General features: G+C 45.3%; 1 protein-coding gene across 2 annotated transcripts in view; it reads right to left on the bottom strand.

Annotated features, from left to right (window-relative positions):
• Window positions 1-4,080: 4,080 nt before the first annotated feature.
• AMOT (angiomotin) overlaps window positions 4,081-15,658 on the bottom strand; it is a 59,519-nt gene continuing 47,941 nt past the window's right edge. For both annotated transcript variants that reach the window (XM_033072297.2, XM_033072296.2), the window contains exons 8-13: window positions 14,497-14,646; window positions 12,864-13,054; window positions 10,898-11,020; window positions 10,055-10,287; window positions 9,063-9,287; window positions 4,081-8,041 (exon numbers count right to left, since the gene is read on the bottom strand). In XM_033072297.2, coding sequence (XP_032928188.1) covers window positions 7,941-8,041; window positions 9,063-9,287; window positions 10,055-10,287; window positions 10,898-11,020; window positions 12,864-13,054; window positions 14,497-14,646 — 1,023 coding nt within the window. In that variant the 3' untranslated portion in view covers window positions 4,081-7,940. The remainder of the gene's footprint in view (window positions 8,042-9,062; window positions 9,288-10,054; window positions 10,288-10,897; window positions 11,021-12,863; window positions 13,055-14,496; window positions 14,647-15,658) is intronic.

The raw sequence follows: 15,658 nt of genomic DNA on the forward strand, positions 1-15,658 counted from the left end.
TAAACTCAGCAGCAGGATTTGAAGGTTAAACTGCCACCTGTGAGTGAAGCTGGCATGGCTGCTTCTCCTCACTCCTCATGGTGCTTGGAATGAAACAGAAATCTAGCTTCCATTATCACAACAGGCTGTGGGAAGGGTGAAATTTGGATTTTTGTGATGTGGGGTGTCACTCAGCAGCCTTGGTTTGGGCTGTGACAGGGGGAGAGCAGACCCTGCCCACTGTGTCTGTGCAGGCAAAACTTTCACTCTGCAGGTCAAACTGAGTTTGGTTTGCTGCACATGGCTGTGCCAGCTGGGCATCTCCAGCTCCTGGTGTTTATTTACTCAGCTTTCACCCCCATCTTCTCCTCACCAATTGTTTGCAGTTGCCATTAATGCAATTACTTTAATTTTAATTGATATTAGGAAGAAATTCTGCCCTGTGAGGGTGGGCAGGCCCTGGCACAGGGTGCCCAGAGCAGCTGTGGCTGCCCCTGGATCCCTGGAAGTGTCCCAGGCCAGGCTGGACAGGGATGGAGCAGCCTGGGATGGTGGGAGGTGTCCCTGCCATGGCAGGGGGGTTTGGAATGAGATTCCTTCCAACCCAAACCATTCTGTGATTTTATGATTTGAGGACCAGTGGAGGTTTCTGGTTCTCCTTCCAAGAGCTTAATCTGGCAGTGAGAGATTTCCCATCAGAAATTGTTTAGAGAGTGCAGGATTATGGTTTGCCTGGATTCTGGGGTTTCAGGTGCTGAAGAGTTCCAGGAATGTCACTTCTTAGCAGCAGGGACAGCAATTTCTGCCCACCACACATCCCATGTCTGAGCCAGGCAATCCCCACATGGGATGGCTCAGAGGGCACCAGAGGCTTAGAAAAAAGGGAAAAGAGAAGGATTGGGAATTGCTTAATTAGAAACAGTTTTCTCCTTTAATGTTCTGCAATTACTTTGAGGTCAGGAGAATTATTAGGAGTATTAATGGCTGTATTTCCAGAGAACTAAAGTTAATAGGACCCTAATTGGGCCGTACCATCCAGCACTAATTGCTGAGCTCCAGCAGGCAGCTCATTAAGTCTTCCAGCCCTTCTCCCTTGGCAAATCTTGTTTCTTCTAAGTCCACATCCCAGATAATGTGGCTGCAGAGGGTTAAGGTGTTGGGATAAGCACACCAGACCAACAAGGCTGAGACTTTCAAGGGTCTGCCCCTGCTCTCAACCTTCCAGCCATGCCAGTGACATCTCAGGGCTCTTCCCTTTGTGTCCCAGCTGGGCAAGGGAAGGTGTTTGCTGCTGGAGGTGTCCCACGTGCAGATGTTTTGGCTCTGAACAGGCTGGGATCTCATTCTACCCCCTGCCACAGTCCCAGGCTGCTCCAAGCCCTGTCCAGCCTGGCCTTGGACAATTCCAGGGATCCAGGGGCAGCCACAGCTTCTCTGTGCCAGGGCCTGCCCACCCTCACAGGGAGGAATTCCTTCCCAATATCCCATCTATCCCTGCCCTCTGTCACTTTGAAGCCATTTCCCCTTGTTCTATCACCACATCCCCTTGTCCCTCTCCAGCTCTTTTGGTCTCCCTTAGGTACTGGAGGGCTGGGTGCTCCAGCAGGGAAATGCTGGTGGTTCCCACAGGAGGACAGGACAGGGATTTTCCTCCTGCCAAAAGGGATGGATGTGCACAAAGGGATATTGGGGCTGTGAATGAACGTGACCCAGGCTTCATCCTGCCCAAGCTGTGGTGCTCTGGGGTGACCAGCAAAGGAAAAACAACCAAAATACACTCAAAATACTCAAATAAAGAACTGAAAAGCTGCAGATAGGAGGGCTTATTTCTTATTTTTTAGTTCTGAAATGCAGCAACAGGAAACAGAAAGGTAGAGACACAATGAAGTTCCAAAGCTGCCCATTAATGTTTGAAAAAAAAGACTAGGGAAAAAAAGAAAATTTCTTCAGGTACAATTAGGTTCTCAAAATTACCAGTTTTTATAAATTGCATGTATTTATGTGTGTGTATATATATGTATATATATTTATACACCTCCACAGTACAATGTGAAGATTATCTCATTGTGATGTCACTATATATAAATAGCACTGTAAAAGCACCTTTACAGAGTCAGTCAATTTTGCTGCCATTTTATATTGTTCTTCCTTACAGAATTCAGAGAAATGCTCCAAAATATACAAAATGCTCCAATTTTGCCTTTGGGAGCAGGAAGGGGAGGCACAGAGCTGTCACTGGGAAAGGTCCTGTGGCATTATGGAATTTTGCTTTTCTCTGGAGGTGTTTAACTGCAGTAACAGGCAAGACTTTACAATAAATAGAATAATGCAGCCCTTGGGACTGTGCTGTACTCACTGTGCTCTGGTTTAGCTCCTAAGTCCCTCCTCCCACCCATGGGGCTGGCGTGGAATCAACCACTGCCTCTGGTGCACTTAGTGAGGATTTGGAGCAAAGGAGATTTTTCACCTACAGGCAGGAGCCAACTGAGAGGGGGAAGGGAAAAAACCCCAACCAAACAAACCTAAACCATTTTTATTCCCTTTTAAGCCCCAGCTCTTGGCAGGCTGAGTAGCAGATGATGGGATTGAAGGAGGTGCCTTTCCCATGCAGGTGCTGAGCAGATGCAGCAGCAGAACAGGGATGGCCTCTGGGGCAGGTTTATGTCCAAGGGGGCTGGTCAGGAGGAGAGGGCAGGGCACGTGGAATCCCAGTGAAATCCCAAACCCTCCCTGGCTGCTCCCCACAGAGCAGGGCTTGGATCTTTGCTGCCCACACAGGTTTGTGAAATGCCCAACTACTCCTCTCACACCCCCGTGCAGATGGGCCACACTTGTGTTATTAAATAAAGCAGCTATTAGCCAGCTTCTGGAGCTGGGGGGTTTGTCTGGCCAGCGTTTTTGGGTTTTGGTTTGGTTTTTTTGTTGTTGTCTTCTTGTTTCTGCTCTGGCACACCAGAGAGATTTATGGAAACATCAAAAGGCCTGAGAGTGGAGGGGATGGATGTGCTGAGCTGACCACTGGCCCCTGGATTTGTCAGGCTGGTATTTATTACAGCAGGGGAGGTGACAGCTATGTTAAGATCAAACTCAAAAGTCAACAGTGAAATTGCATCAAGGCTGACCAGTTTCAAGCAGCTTCCCAGTAATCTCTGCTCCTTCCCTCCAACAGCACCATGAGAGGTGTGAGATAAATTAGGAGGCAGCAAAATGCACCAAGAATACAGGAACAAAAAGCACACGGGTCTAGTGAAGGCTGTGATGTGGAAAACACTCACAGGGCTGAAGGCTGCTCATGTGCTGATGCCCTCAGATGTCTGGAAAAGGGTCCAGGCATCAAAGGAGAGGTGGCTGTCACCACAGCTCAAAGTGCTGCTAATCTGGCTGTTAAAAGGTGTGAGCTGTGGGCAGCTGCAGGGCAGGCCAGAGGGGAAAATAAACCGGGATGCTTAAGGGAGGAGACTGGAATGGCAATGACTTTATCCTCTGAAATCTCTGATTAGGAGTTCAAAACTTAAAGACAGAGGCCAAGCAGTAGTGAGGACTAGGAAAGGTGAAGATTGGTTTTGTTTTGTATTCCAGAACTTTTCATACTGAACAAATTTACTGCAAAAAGAGCCAATCAGTGGAAAAAAGCTGAAAACACAGGGTCCATTCTTTAAAAATACACGGATACACATTTACAAGATTTCTTAGTGCATATTACACTGACTATTTTGTTTTCTTTCTAGACTTAAAGCTGCCATAAACCTTCAAAGACTTAAGGGCCGTTTCAACAGCTGAATTACAAAACAGCCCAGTCACAAATTACAAAATAAACTTGGATAGTTTAAATAAAGGGGGGGAAAAATAACCATGTGATTCACTTCAATATAGATTTATACAGGAAAGGTCATTCTCTTGACACACTGTCTGTGGCTGTGAAATGGTAAACTTCAGTATTTTAATTCATGCTTTGATATTTTGGGTCCTGAAGAGAAGCAGCTGACTGGACCCCCTGTTAGACAACCCTGCTGGGAGAGAAACTGCTCAAAGCCATTTGCCCCCCAAAAACTCTACAAGATGATGGTGGTGGAAACCAGAGTCTAAGACCAACTTAGAAGATCTTTTTGAAAAGAAATGTATTTTCTTCATAAATACAGTACAATTACATTTTACAATGTCTTTTTACTTCCTAGACATAAAAACACTAACTTTTACAAAAGAGTTCCTATACAAATACATGAAAAGAGAGACCCCCCCACCCTCCACAGCCCCTGGCATAGAGCAAACCCAGGGGCAGCAGGGTGAATCCCAGGATAACCTGTGCCAGCCCAGGGACTGGGAGCTCCCTTATCCCAGGGTTTTCCTACCCTGAGCACTCCAGGTTTGTCTCAGTGTGAAGAGCCTTGGTCCAGCTGGAGCCACCACGGGTGTCACACATCCCCTGGAGCAGGAGGTGTCCTTGGAAATGGGTCTGGCCTAAAACTCTGCCACTCCCCCCAGCTCAGGCAGCCCCAAAAACCAAAGTAAAGGTGATGCTCAGCTTTCAGCACAGAAACACAGGGAGAACTTCAGCTCCACCACACATGGTGACCTCAGTGTTCCCCTGCAGGCTCCTGAGGAGCAACTCACACCTGCCCTGGAGTCCTCAGACTGTTCTGAACCGCCCAGGAGCTGCCCAGGTAGGAACTGTTTAATTTAATAACAACATTGGGCCAGGTGGAACAAAAGTCTCGGGGTCTCAGACAGTTCCCTGTGCAGTCAAACCACAAAGGAACTGCCCAAGGGAAGGACTTGGGAGTTTGGCCTTTCTGTAAGCAGTGACAGGAAAGAGGAAAAATAACTACACTTCATTTTCTTGTTTTGCTCTACAAAGAAGAATATGTGGCTTTCTTTATAAAAGCTACAATTCTGCTTCTAATACCCGAGTTTAAGAAAAACTCTTAGTCTAAAATTTTGGTTTGCAAAGGTCGTTGCAATCATTGTTAAAAACCACTTTCTACTAGAAATAAGCTCTACAGAAGGCAAAGGGACTAGGTGTGCAGTTTGTCTCCTTAAAGCAGTTTCTGTTTTAAGAACAAAATCAAAATCTGTACAGAGACTGAAGACTATGGTACACATCTTCCTCAAAGCAGCAGCTCGTTTACATTCACATCAGGATGGCTCTGAGGAAGCTCCAGGGGAAGAATACATTCCTGATGGCGCCCAGCTTGTCAGCACAGGAAAATGACCTCCAACTTCCACAGCAAAGTTTGGGGGTTTTTGCTTTTTTGGAAGAAAGTGAAATTACAAAATAGGGCAAAGAGCCTGACATAAGCAGTGTAAAACTGCACCATCTTCCAAAATTACTTCAATGGGCAAGGAAGTGCCAAGGCTCCTGCAATGCTCACGGTTCAGGCTGTCAGAGACAGCCTGGCTTCCATTTCTGGAGGAGATAGTTGCTCTACTGTATTCACAGAAAGCTTTTATGTCCTTTTTGATTTGTAAAAATAAAATGCAGTGGCACTCCACTTGAAAACAGTGAGCTGCAGGGAGGATAAACCAATTATTTTCACCTGAATAGCCAATATTGATTGGCAAAAACCAGCTTTCTGAAAGAGGTTTTATCTGTAAAAAATCCAAATTTTCCCAGACATTTTAATGTGAATCAAGTGAGTTGTAACTGTTTATTTAGAGCCCTACAGTGGTAAAACTTCTTTCCAGATGTTGAGAAGTATTTGTAAAGATGGAATATAACTATTCCTGACTGTAAAGGAAGAGAAAAGCATTCAAACATTTCTCCTCCCCTTTCACACAGACACTCAATAGCATTTGATTTCCTTCCTTGTTCATTTTAAGCCAAACCCACAAAATAGAATGTAGGTATTTATACTGAAATGGCAGAAAGATGGACACCTTGAGCTAATGAGAAAAGCTGCATTTTCAACAGCTGTGGAGGAGGAAGAGAAACCAAATCATCCAGGGTGGGCATTACTTCATAAAGTGGGATGGAATTAAGCCAAGAGAAATAAAAGCAAGACACTCTCAGGGATGAGAGTGAAGTGGCAGTGGACAGTGTGCCTAGAAAAGGTGAGGAGTGGTTCAGAGGGAAGGGAGGTCTAGAACTATCTGGAAAGACATTGTCCCACTGTCCCCCAGGCAAAGCCCTGCAGTGCAGCTCTGCAGTGCCTGGAGCTGGCTTTGGAAGAGCTTTGTGCCTGGCCAGTGCATCTCCCACCCCACCCTTTGCCACCTCTGCTGCACTGGGGATATGGCCTGAAGATCCCTGACCAGCAGCAAATCTGCCAGAAACGGTGGGAAGGGTGTTCCTTGGATTTTAAATGATTATTATCAGAGGGAATGCTCAGGGCTGACCTTTAGGCACCTCCTGTCCTCTCCCACTGTGGAGCTCCTGTGATCCCTGTTAGTCTGGTAAGGCCATTTCATTTGAACACCATAGCAGCAGTGTCAAACAGGAATTAAAGACATTGACTAACTCTGTGATAATTAATTGCTGGATTTCCTTATTTCTGGGGTGAAACGATCTGAAATGAAAATTTTGCTCCTCTAATGCTGCACAGAAAGCTGAAATTAGCCTGGTTCCCAGTGTGTGACCACTGGCTAGTGAAATATTTTAATATTCAAGTACAAAAGAAAAGTTTTTAACAGAAATTAATATTGAAGTGTTTTAATAAAATGCAAAGACAGTAACAAAAAAATACTCATGTACTTCTATTGGTCTTAATATCTCCTTATAGTTTCTGTAACCAAAGCACCACTGCATCTGTGCTAGTTCCCAAAAATCTGAAAGTGAACCTCATGACTTAAATATGTTACTTTCTTCTGTAATGCCTCTGGGACTTTCTTTAAGCTGTTCTCCACTCAGATGAATTAAAGAAGTATTTTGAAAGGAGAGAACCTGCCATCTGAACCTTTGCATGGAGCTTCTCTTTCAAGTTCAACCTCTGAGGCTTTGCTATGTGAAAAAGAATCTCCAGAAAGGAGGGACATACAAAGTTGAAGGGCATTTGAAATATAGAAAAGTGTGCTACAGAGAAAGATCTCCACAGATGCAGCAGAGTAAGTTGTTAAATCTGAAAAACAACAGGGCTTCCCACTTGAGCTATGGTAAATTTGAAGTAGTTTCACTAAAGCCAATGGAATTACCATGTCAGAAATCTGATCTAACAGATCAGGGCTGGGGCTGTAAATTCTCCTTATTAATTTATGTAAAACATGAATGCAATATATTATTTACTATCCACTGTACAAATTATTGAAAAAGTACTTAAGTATAAAAGTGTGGCAAATCTTGCAAAAGGAACTACAAATACGAAATGCGACATTAATCACCGGAGTCGTTTGTTTTAATAACGAAATAATTAAAAAAGAAATCTGGGAAGTAAAAAAAACCAACAATGTTACCACACTGAAAATGGAAATCTTTTCAGCCTATGAACATGAAATACCTATTCTGAGTTCTTACACTGAGAGGAAAGAGGAAGTGAAAGGGAAATCTCCCTTGATCACAGCTCAGGTTTATAAAAGCTTCCCAGAACACCTGTATCCTAAAACCATTAAGTGATGCTCACAAGTCCCTGGTTCTGATCATTTTAAGGCCATTAAGCTCACATCACTACATTCAAGCTAGACATGTAACCAGCACCTGTGAGAGCAGCTACTTCTGCTTAAGAGACTTTAAAAACACTGAAATGAAATACCAGATGTAGTGCACCTAAGGTCTAGTTTTTTTCTCCAGATGTTACCAGAGCCAGTATTTAACAAATAAAGGGGAAAACTTTCAAAGAACAAGTGTTACGGGTTTTTTATAATTTAGAACAAATTATAAATTAACCTGTCCAAACTTTTGAGACATAATATACAAGAGCAAACAGCTGAGTGTTCTTTTATTACTCAGGTACTACATTTTTCTTTTCCCAATAAAAATGTCTTTTAAAAATTTCTTGCTACTGTTATCCCAGCTCAGATCCTGGCACAGCCTTTCAGATGAGGTATTCTACCATCTCTCCATCTGGGAGGTCCTGCCCCACAGTCTGAACAGGGGCTTTTCTTTCAAGAGTGCTGGAGTGGAAGAGTGGCCCATCTATGTGATGAGGAAAAACAAGAGACAGACAATTAAAGGTGTAACTTCTATGAGGTTAAAAATATGACATTAACATTTTAAGTCATCTTGTAGCACTGGCCAAATACAACTAATAGCTTATTTAGTTTTTAAAAATTCAATTCCCACGTATGTAGCCAGACAAATACAGCTATTTTATCAAATTCCCTTTGGGTACCTCCCACTGCTACACAAATGCACATAAAACTGGAGTGACTGCATTTAAACCAATGCAGTCAGGGTAGATTTTCACCACCAGACCTGTTCTCCCTTGATACCCATTAAACAGCTCAGCATGGGCAGGAGGCAGAGCCCAGCCAAACACTCTCTGCCATAAAGAACAGCAGCATTGTAATGTGTCTGTAAGGAGAAGAGGCAAGGTTGTGTAATCTGCATTGATTTGGCAGAGTGGGCTGGAAAATGAGCAGCTCTTGCCAGCTGGGAGCTCTGTGGGAAGCAAATTCAGCTCCTGGGACAGTCACTGTCAACTGGATCTCCAAGGCTGAAGCTGGTCCTGTGACTGGGATGCTCCAAGACAGCTTTATTGTGATAGCTCCCTCTCCTACTTCTCCCTCCCCCTCTCTGAGTCCACCTGGCGTTGGATGCCCACTCAATGCAATGGCCAGTTTGAACAGCCCATTTTCATGTGTTTAAACTCCACATCCTACTCACAATTTACTTAGAGTAGACACTGACTCAGAGACTGCCCAGGGATTTGCATCTTCCTGTTCTCAACTCTCAGATCTTGCTGCACCTCCCTGCCCAGTGTGCCCACGCTAATGCTGCCACTCTTCAGGGCTTTTAAAAATTTTTTCAGGGCTTTTTAAAATTCCTTCAGAGCATTTCAGACCACTCAAACACCATCACACTTGTCCTTGAAATCAACTTGTCCTCACAAAAACTAACCCCAGTGTGCCTGGAGGGAGAAAGGGACATCAGGGCTGCCCCACAGGGGTGACAGGGTGGCAGGGTGTCCCCCAGGACTGGGGCTGAGCTCTGTTACCTGTTTTCTCTGCACTGTAGGTCAGGTTGGTGCTGGGGAGTCGTGCTGGGGTGGGAGCTGCAGGGGAAGGAGCAGCTTTGCCCTGCTCACTGCCCCGGTCTGTCTGGGTGCTGCAGTCTCTGCTGCCTGTCTTGGAGTGGGCAGACAGCAACGGCGTGGAGGGGAGGACAGGGGAGGGGGTGGAGGGGATGGATTCCGAGCGATATTCTGTTCCCAGCAGAACACCTGTGTGGGGAAAGGTGAGGAAATGTCAGTGACAGAAAACTGCTCTCAGCTCTGCACCACTCTGCACTGACTGCTCCAGGATCTAGAAAGTGCTCCCTCCCTCAAGAGGCAGCACAGGTTTGCCTTTCCACAGCACCTTCCACCCCTGGGTGCTGCAGTAACTGAGGTACAGCAGTGTCCCCATGCTGCTGCTGGCAGGTGGGCACTAATCTGCACACTCTGAAATCACCTGCAGCAGGTCCTCATTTACATTTCAGGGAGTTTTACTCTCAGTTTTGGGCCTGACTTCTCCCAGGAAAAAAAAAATCATCTGGGATTTGCTTTGTTACAACTCCATTTCTCAGAACAATGCTGTTGAGCCATTCCAGACAGGAGTCATGTTGGTGCAGGCCCAACACTACAGGATAGAAATCCTGATTAAAATCTCTGCTTCAATTCAAGGAGACTTTACACCTTCAGCCAGCTGTAACACCCAGCTGAAAGCAAATGCTTGAGAAGCCTGAAAACTGTATCCCAGTCATCCCTAAAGTCAGGTGGCAAACTGGGAATAAAGGTTTAAATATTTAATAGCAGAGCCTGAGTATCAGAAATCACTATTTCCCAGAGTGATTAAAATAAGCAGCTATTTCAGATGTGTCCCATCTTGCAGCCAGCTTTACTGTAGGCCAGGCCAGCTGCTCAATCTGTCCAACACATCCTCTGCTGCTCCTGCCTCCCCTCCAAGCAGTGGCTCTGTATCAGAATTGCCACTGGTATTTGGAAATTACCCAGGCTGCCCTTCCAGCTCTTGTCCTCCCTCTTCTCCTCCAGGATGGGGGTGCTGCTCAGCGTTGAGGAGTGGGACAGCAGGCCTGAGCCAGCGTTGGAGATGGACATGAGGGACTTGGCAGGTCTCATGGAGGACAGCTGCTCTGTCTTGCCAGGCTCCTTGCGGGAGCGCTGCTGCAGCACTTTGATCATGGCATCCTTCTCGATGATCTGAGCATGCAGGGTCTTAATCCTTTGGGGGAAGGAAAAAGGACAGTGTAAGTGTCTCCCATCTCACTGCACTGAGGCATCAGTGGCCCCATGGCTGTGACTCCCTTAGGCACTTGGAGAGGTGCAGGGAGGATGCCAGGACATTGTGCTCTCTGGCCCATAGAGCAGATCATGTGTGATACCCCCACCCACCTCTGGCTACTGGAAACTGCTCTAAAGAGCCTTGGAAGGAACTCTGAGACAAACCTGAGAGTTATGGGCAGGACATGAGATCAACAAAGAGAATTAACACACTTTGGGGAGTCTGCACTGGGCCTGACCCCAGGGAAAACAGCTCTGTGAGCCTGTCAAGGGCTGGCTGGAGCCTGGGGTCTAATCAAGATGCTCTGAAGAGAAGAGGAACAAGCTAGATGCAAAAAATCTAAGACAAGACTTTTTTGCATTAGCCCTCAGTATCAAGACAGGTTTTGGATTGCTGTTTACACTTCCTTGGCCAAATGAGTGCCTGGCATTTGACATCACTGCTGCTGCTGCTGAAGGCACAAGAATTTCTGGTTCTGAGGCATCCACCCAGGCAGTTCATTTCACATCCCTGTCCCAAAGAAGGCAGATAGGACCAAAGTGCACTTTACCTTCCCTCCATGTCAAGACATCTCCTGTTGGCCAGCAGGATCTCCTCCTCCTCCTTCTGGATGCGAGCTTCCAGTGAGGTGTCGTAGCTGGGGTTGGGTGAGTGGCTGATCACCGTGGTGTCCCTGGGAACGAGCAGGACAGCACATGAAGGACCTGCTAAGTTTGGCTGCTTCCCCCCCAGCAGCACAAGAGTACCCCTCAAAAGGAACAAACAAGAGCATCCACTTTTATTATTTTTTTCATTTAAGATGGCTCAGGGTCTTCCAAAAGTCCAACTTCTAACTTCCTTTGTGTTCTAGTGAAGTAGGATTACAAAAACATGCAGATCATTACAACAACCTTGTGTCCATCTTGGGCCAGTTCTTCACCTAAACTGAGTCACTGCACTGCTCTAAACTGATCAAGGAGGCAAATCCAAGGACACAAGGAGGGGAAAGGAACACCAGACACTTTTGTTTAACTTCAGAAAAGAGCTTCTTCCCTTCCCCTTCCAACAGTATCATAGAGGGGATGTGAATATCCAAGGGAACAAGGCATGGAAGTTTCTTAAGTGAACCTAAGCAGCTTGGTCAAAAAAATCTGGAATAAAGTGAAAAGAGTTTCAGACTGATTCCATATAACTGTGATAGTTGGTCAGTTCACTAACCAAATAATGAGTATTTCATTCTACTTGTGAATGTGGAAGGGCATGAGAAGATCATTCACCAGAGAAACCCAACCTGACCCAGTTCCTGCCTGGGCTCCTTCCTGCAGCCTCAGCTTCCCATGGGATGCAAGTTTCCACTGGTAAAGGAAAGGGAATGAAATCTGGACAGTGTAGATGAGGTTGCCACTGGAATTAGTGGAATCTAGATGGAAATGGAAAAGCAGAGGCTCCTTCCTGACTGGACAGCAATCTTGTTCATTTAATGAAACCTGAGCAGGCCAACACATCCCCTCCCACCCCATGATAAACAATAGACCAGGCCCCAACTTATCAGCCCACACTGAAAATATAACATGGCCTCTAAGCACAAACAGCAGCAGGAGCCTTTAGGGAATCTCTGGGGAGGTGGAAGAATGTGCACAAGAAGCATCAATACCCTAAAATAAGAGCTTCCTTCTGGAGCAAGATAAGATAAGTTTTAAAACACTAACACAGCAGATCTGCAGCTTCACCCCTGTAATTCCAGTGTGATCTTACAAGCAGGGAAGCCAGTTGTGATAACATCCCTATCTGGATTTGGCTCATGAAACAATCTACAATAAAATCTGCTGTCCAGAACCAAAAACTAGTGAGCAATGAAATTACATGTAAGCAAGGCCTAATGCTAAGGAGTTGCACTCCAGTAACAGCTCTTGTTTACCAACTAGTCGAGGCACTCAGGCCTATTTACAGCCATAAGAAGTGTTTCTGTACAGTTGTCTTGGAATGGGAGCTTGTTACCAAATTTCAGACACCTTTCCCACCCCCACAAGCAGTGCTTTCCATACAGAGCAGAATGTTTTGAGCAGAATTTCCTAGTAGATGCTTCTGGTTAGTAACCAGACAATACCACAAAGTAATTTGCAAAAACATTCTGGAGAACAAGGAAGCCATTCAGGGTGAATGATGTGAATCACCAAGCTCACCCCATCTCACATGACTTCAGCAAGGACTGATTCCTGTTTTAAAAATAAAAAACTCCCAAGCTTCTTCTCCTTTGGATCAACAGCTTCTAGGAATGGCTCAGAACAATTCTAGTCTGGAAAATGGATTCTGCATGTGGAGGAATCTTCCCCTAGAAAAACATTTCTAATTGCTGGCAATTGCACAGCTCCCAGGAAGAGCAGCCAAGCTCCACTTGCTTGCAGAGCTCTGAGGAGCTGTTGAGACCACAGGGTGAGCAATCACAGGAAGATGGAATGACAACATTCCTGGGTGGGAAATATGACATTCAACTGGAAAAAGAAAATAATCCCAGCACTGTGAAAAGTCCCATTTACCTCTGAGCAGCCACAGTCGCAGCTGCATCCAAAGCAAACTGTCTCATCACACTTTCCTCCAGGTACTTCTGTTCCCACTTGGTCATGTCAGCTTCCAGAGCAAGGATCCTCTCCTCCTTCTCACGCAGGAGCTCCATGAGCGCCGTGGCGTTGTACTCAGAGACATTGGCAGCCTGAGATGTGCCCTGGCGCTGATCCCCAGGAGGAAAAAAACAAACCAAACAAAAAAAGAAGGCTCAGGATGCAGCTGTAAGGCTCAGGGCTGCCTGCTTTGCTTTTTGTCACTGCTTTGACACAAGAACCCCCCCAGAGGGAAATGTAGTGGCTTTATGGTGTGTTGGGCAGGCTAACAAGAAAATACCAAATCCTCCTCCCAAGGCCCTTTTTTCAGTGTGCAAAGCCCCAAATTCACATCCCAGAGCTGGACTGTGCTATACAGGTGTGATGTGCACATCATAATCCCTTCCATAATGCCTGATGTGACACAGACTGAGTCCCAAGTGCTCAGCAAGGCACTGACTAGTATCATCCCTTCAAAAAAATGCATCCAAAATATTTTTAAAGCATTTGATTACTAAATTAATATGATCAGTGTATAGCTGGGGACTGGAATAATGCAGTTCTAAAGCAAGATTTGGAAGGCAGGAGTGTTCCCTTTCAAAGTAAGGAAGTGTGGAGATTTGCTCAGATAATAGTTCTATGACTAAAAATTGCAGTTTTATATGGAAGTCTCATGTGGGATTAGCAAGACATTTGACTTAAAAAATAAAGTAAATTATTTAAAGGAATAGAAATTGGGTAGACTAACTATTTTATGCCAAGCTCAGAATTTCTAACCATGACAGGAAAATAATTTTTGTGTTGACCCAGGCTCAATGTAAAAAGTTGTGGGGTTTAGAGTACCTGATCTTCCAAAAATATAACAGAAAAGTTTATCAAATTACTGTAACTCCTACTAAAACCAATGCAAAACCCCCAAGATTTAAATATCTATTCCTATGCAGAGATGGAGGTTAGGGGATAAAAGTAACCTGAAATTAAATGTGATTTAGAACAAAGACCTGCATCCTATTTCCAGTAAAATTCAGACACCTGACAGTTCATCTGTATTTAACACAGGCTCAAGTAAATGCAATTCTTAACACACCTGCACAATCTACTTCTTATTCATTCTTTTCACTGAAAAAGACTGATAATAATATTGCAATACAGTCTATGTGAAACTCCCATCTATTTCCATCAACTGCATTTATAGAAATGGATTTGCTAGTTCAATCTTCTGTGCTTTTTTAAATTCAAAAGGTTTTTGAAGGGCCTCTTTTCAGGTCAGTTGTTAATGAATTTTGTATAAAATCCCAAACTGTGAAAAAAATAATTTCAAATAATATAACCATGGTATTTAAAGGTAAAGCAGCATGTAGCTGTGAGGCCATTTGTGCATCTTGTCACAGGATGGAGCCCCTATTGCTCCTTATCTAAATTCTCTGGTCAAAACAGAATTACATCAGGTAAAAGCAATAAAACAGCCAGGAAATAAATTCATCTAACTAGTGAAAAAGAAGTTTTTTAACAAGACAAGATTGAAAATGCACTGCATTTCTGTTCTGTGTGGGGCAGGGCAGGGCAGGGGTACCTGCTGCATGCGCAGAGATTCCAGCTCCCTCTCGAGCCGCGTGCGCAGCCGGTGCTCCAGCTGCTCCCTCTTCTCACACGCTGCCTGCAGCTGAACCAAGGCCTGCTGCATCTTCTCCACCTTCTCAACATAGACCTGCTTCTTCTTCAGCTGGAACAAAGTGAGAAAAGGCAGCATAAACAACGAGAATGAGTGAACTTGGGGCTTTGCCACCAGCCAGGAAGATGTCCAAGTGACTTTCAGCACCTGAAGGGAGCCCACAGGAAAGACGGAGAGAGATTTTACAAGAGCCTGGAGAGACAGGACGTGGGGGAATGGCTTCCCACTGCCAGAGGGTGAGGAATTCTCCCCTGTGAGGGTGGTGAGGCCCTGGCACAGACTGCACAGAGAAGCTGTGGCTGCCCCTGGATCCCTGGAAGCATCCAAAGTCAGGTTGGACAGGGCTTGGAGCAGCCTGGGATAGTGGAAGGTGTCCCTGTGGCAGAGGGTTGGAATTGGATGATCTTTAAGGTCTTTTCCAGCCCAAACCACTCTGATTCATGACTGCAGTCAGTGGGCCCCAGCCTGGTGCTCTGGACTGGACACTCAGGACGTTACAGCTCTGTCCCAGTTCTGCTTTCCTGCTGGGTGTATTTGTTCTTTCTGTCCTCAGTGACCCCATGGTAACGATGGGGAAACAGAGGAAATTATCTGTGGCAAATGTCTGAGAGCAGCAATGGACTAGAAAAGGGCACCAGGGACTGAAACAGTGTTTGAGTGACTTGTCACACGTTTCCAAGGTAACTGCAGCAGTGTTTAGAGCTGGTCCCCAAGTTGGGAACACTCTCAGTGCAATATTGAAAATTGCTGGCACCATTTTTACAACATTAAGCAGAAACTGAATTAAAATTTGTAGCATCCTATTGCAGTCTGATCACAATAAAATAATAGGATCAAAGCACACAGCAGCCATGGCCTGGGCTCTCCCCATGCCAGGTTCATCCAGATTCATCCCACCAGTCTGGACATTGTTCTTGGCCTCAAAGGTCCTGCTCTGTTCCTGCCACTGCCCTTCCATCCTCCTCCACTGTTCATCCTGCAAACCAAGCTGCCACCCTGCCTCACAAGAAGCAACAAAAAGAACCCCCAAGTAACTGTCTTAGCAAGGTTAATTCACAGTTCA

This window comes from Catharus ustulatus, chromosome 14 (genome assembly GCF_009819885.2).
Source record: "Catharus ustulatus isolate bCatUst1 chromosome 14, bCatUst1.pri.v2, whole genome shotgun sequence".
In the NCBI taxonomy this organism is placed as follows: domain Eukaryota; kingdom Metazoa; phylum Chordata; class Aves; order Passeriformes; family Turdidae; genus Catharus; species Catharus ustulatus.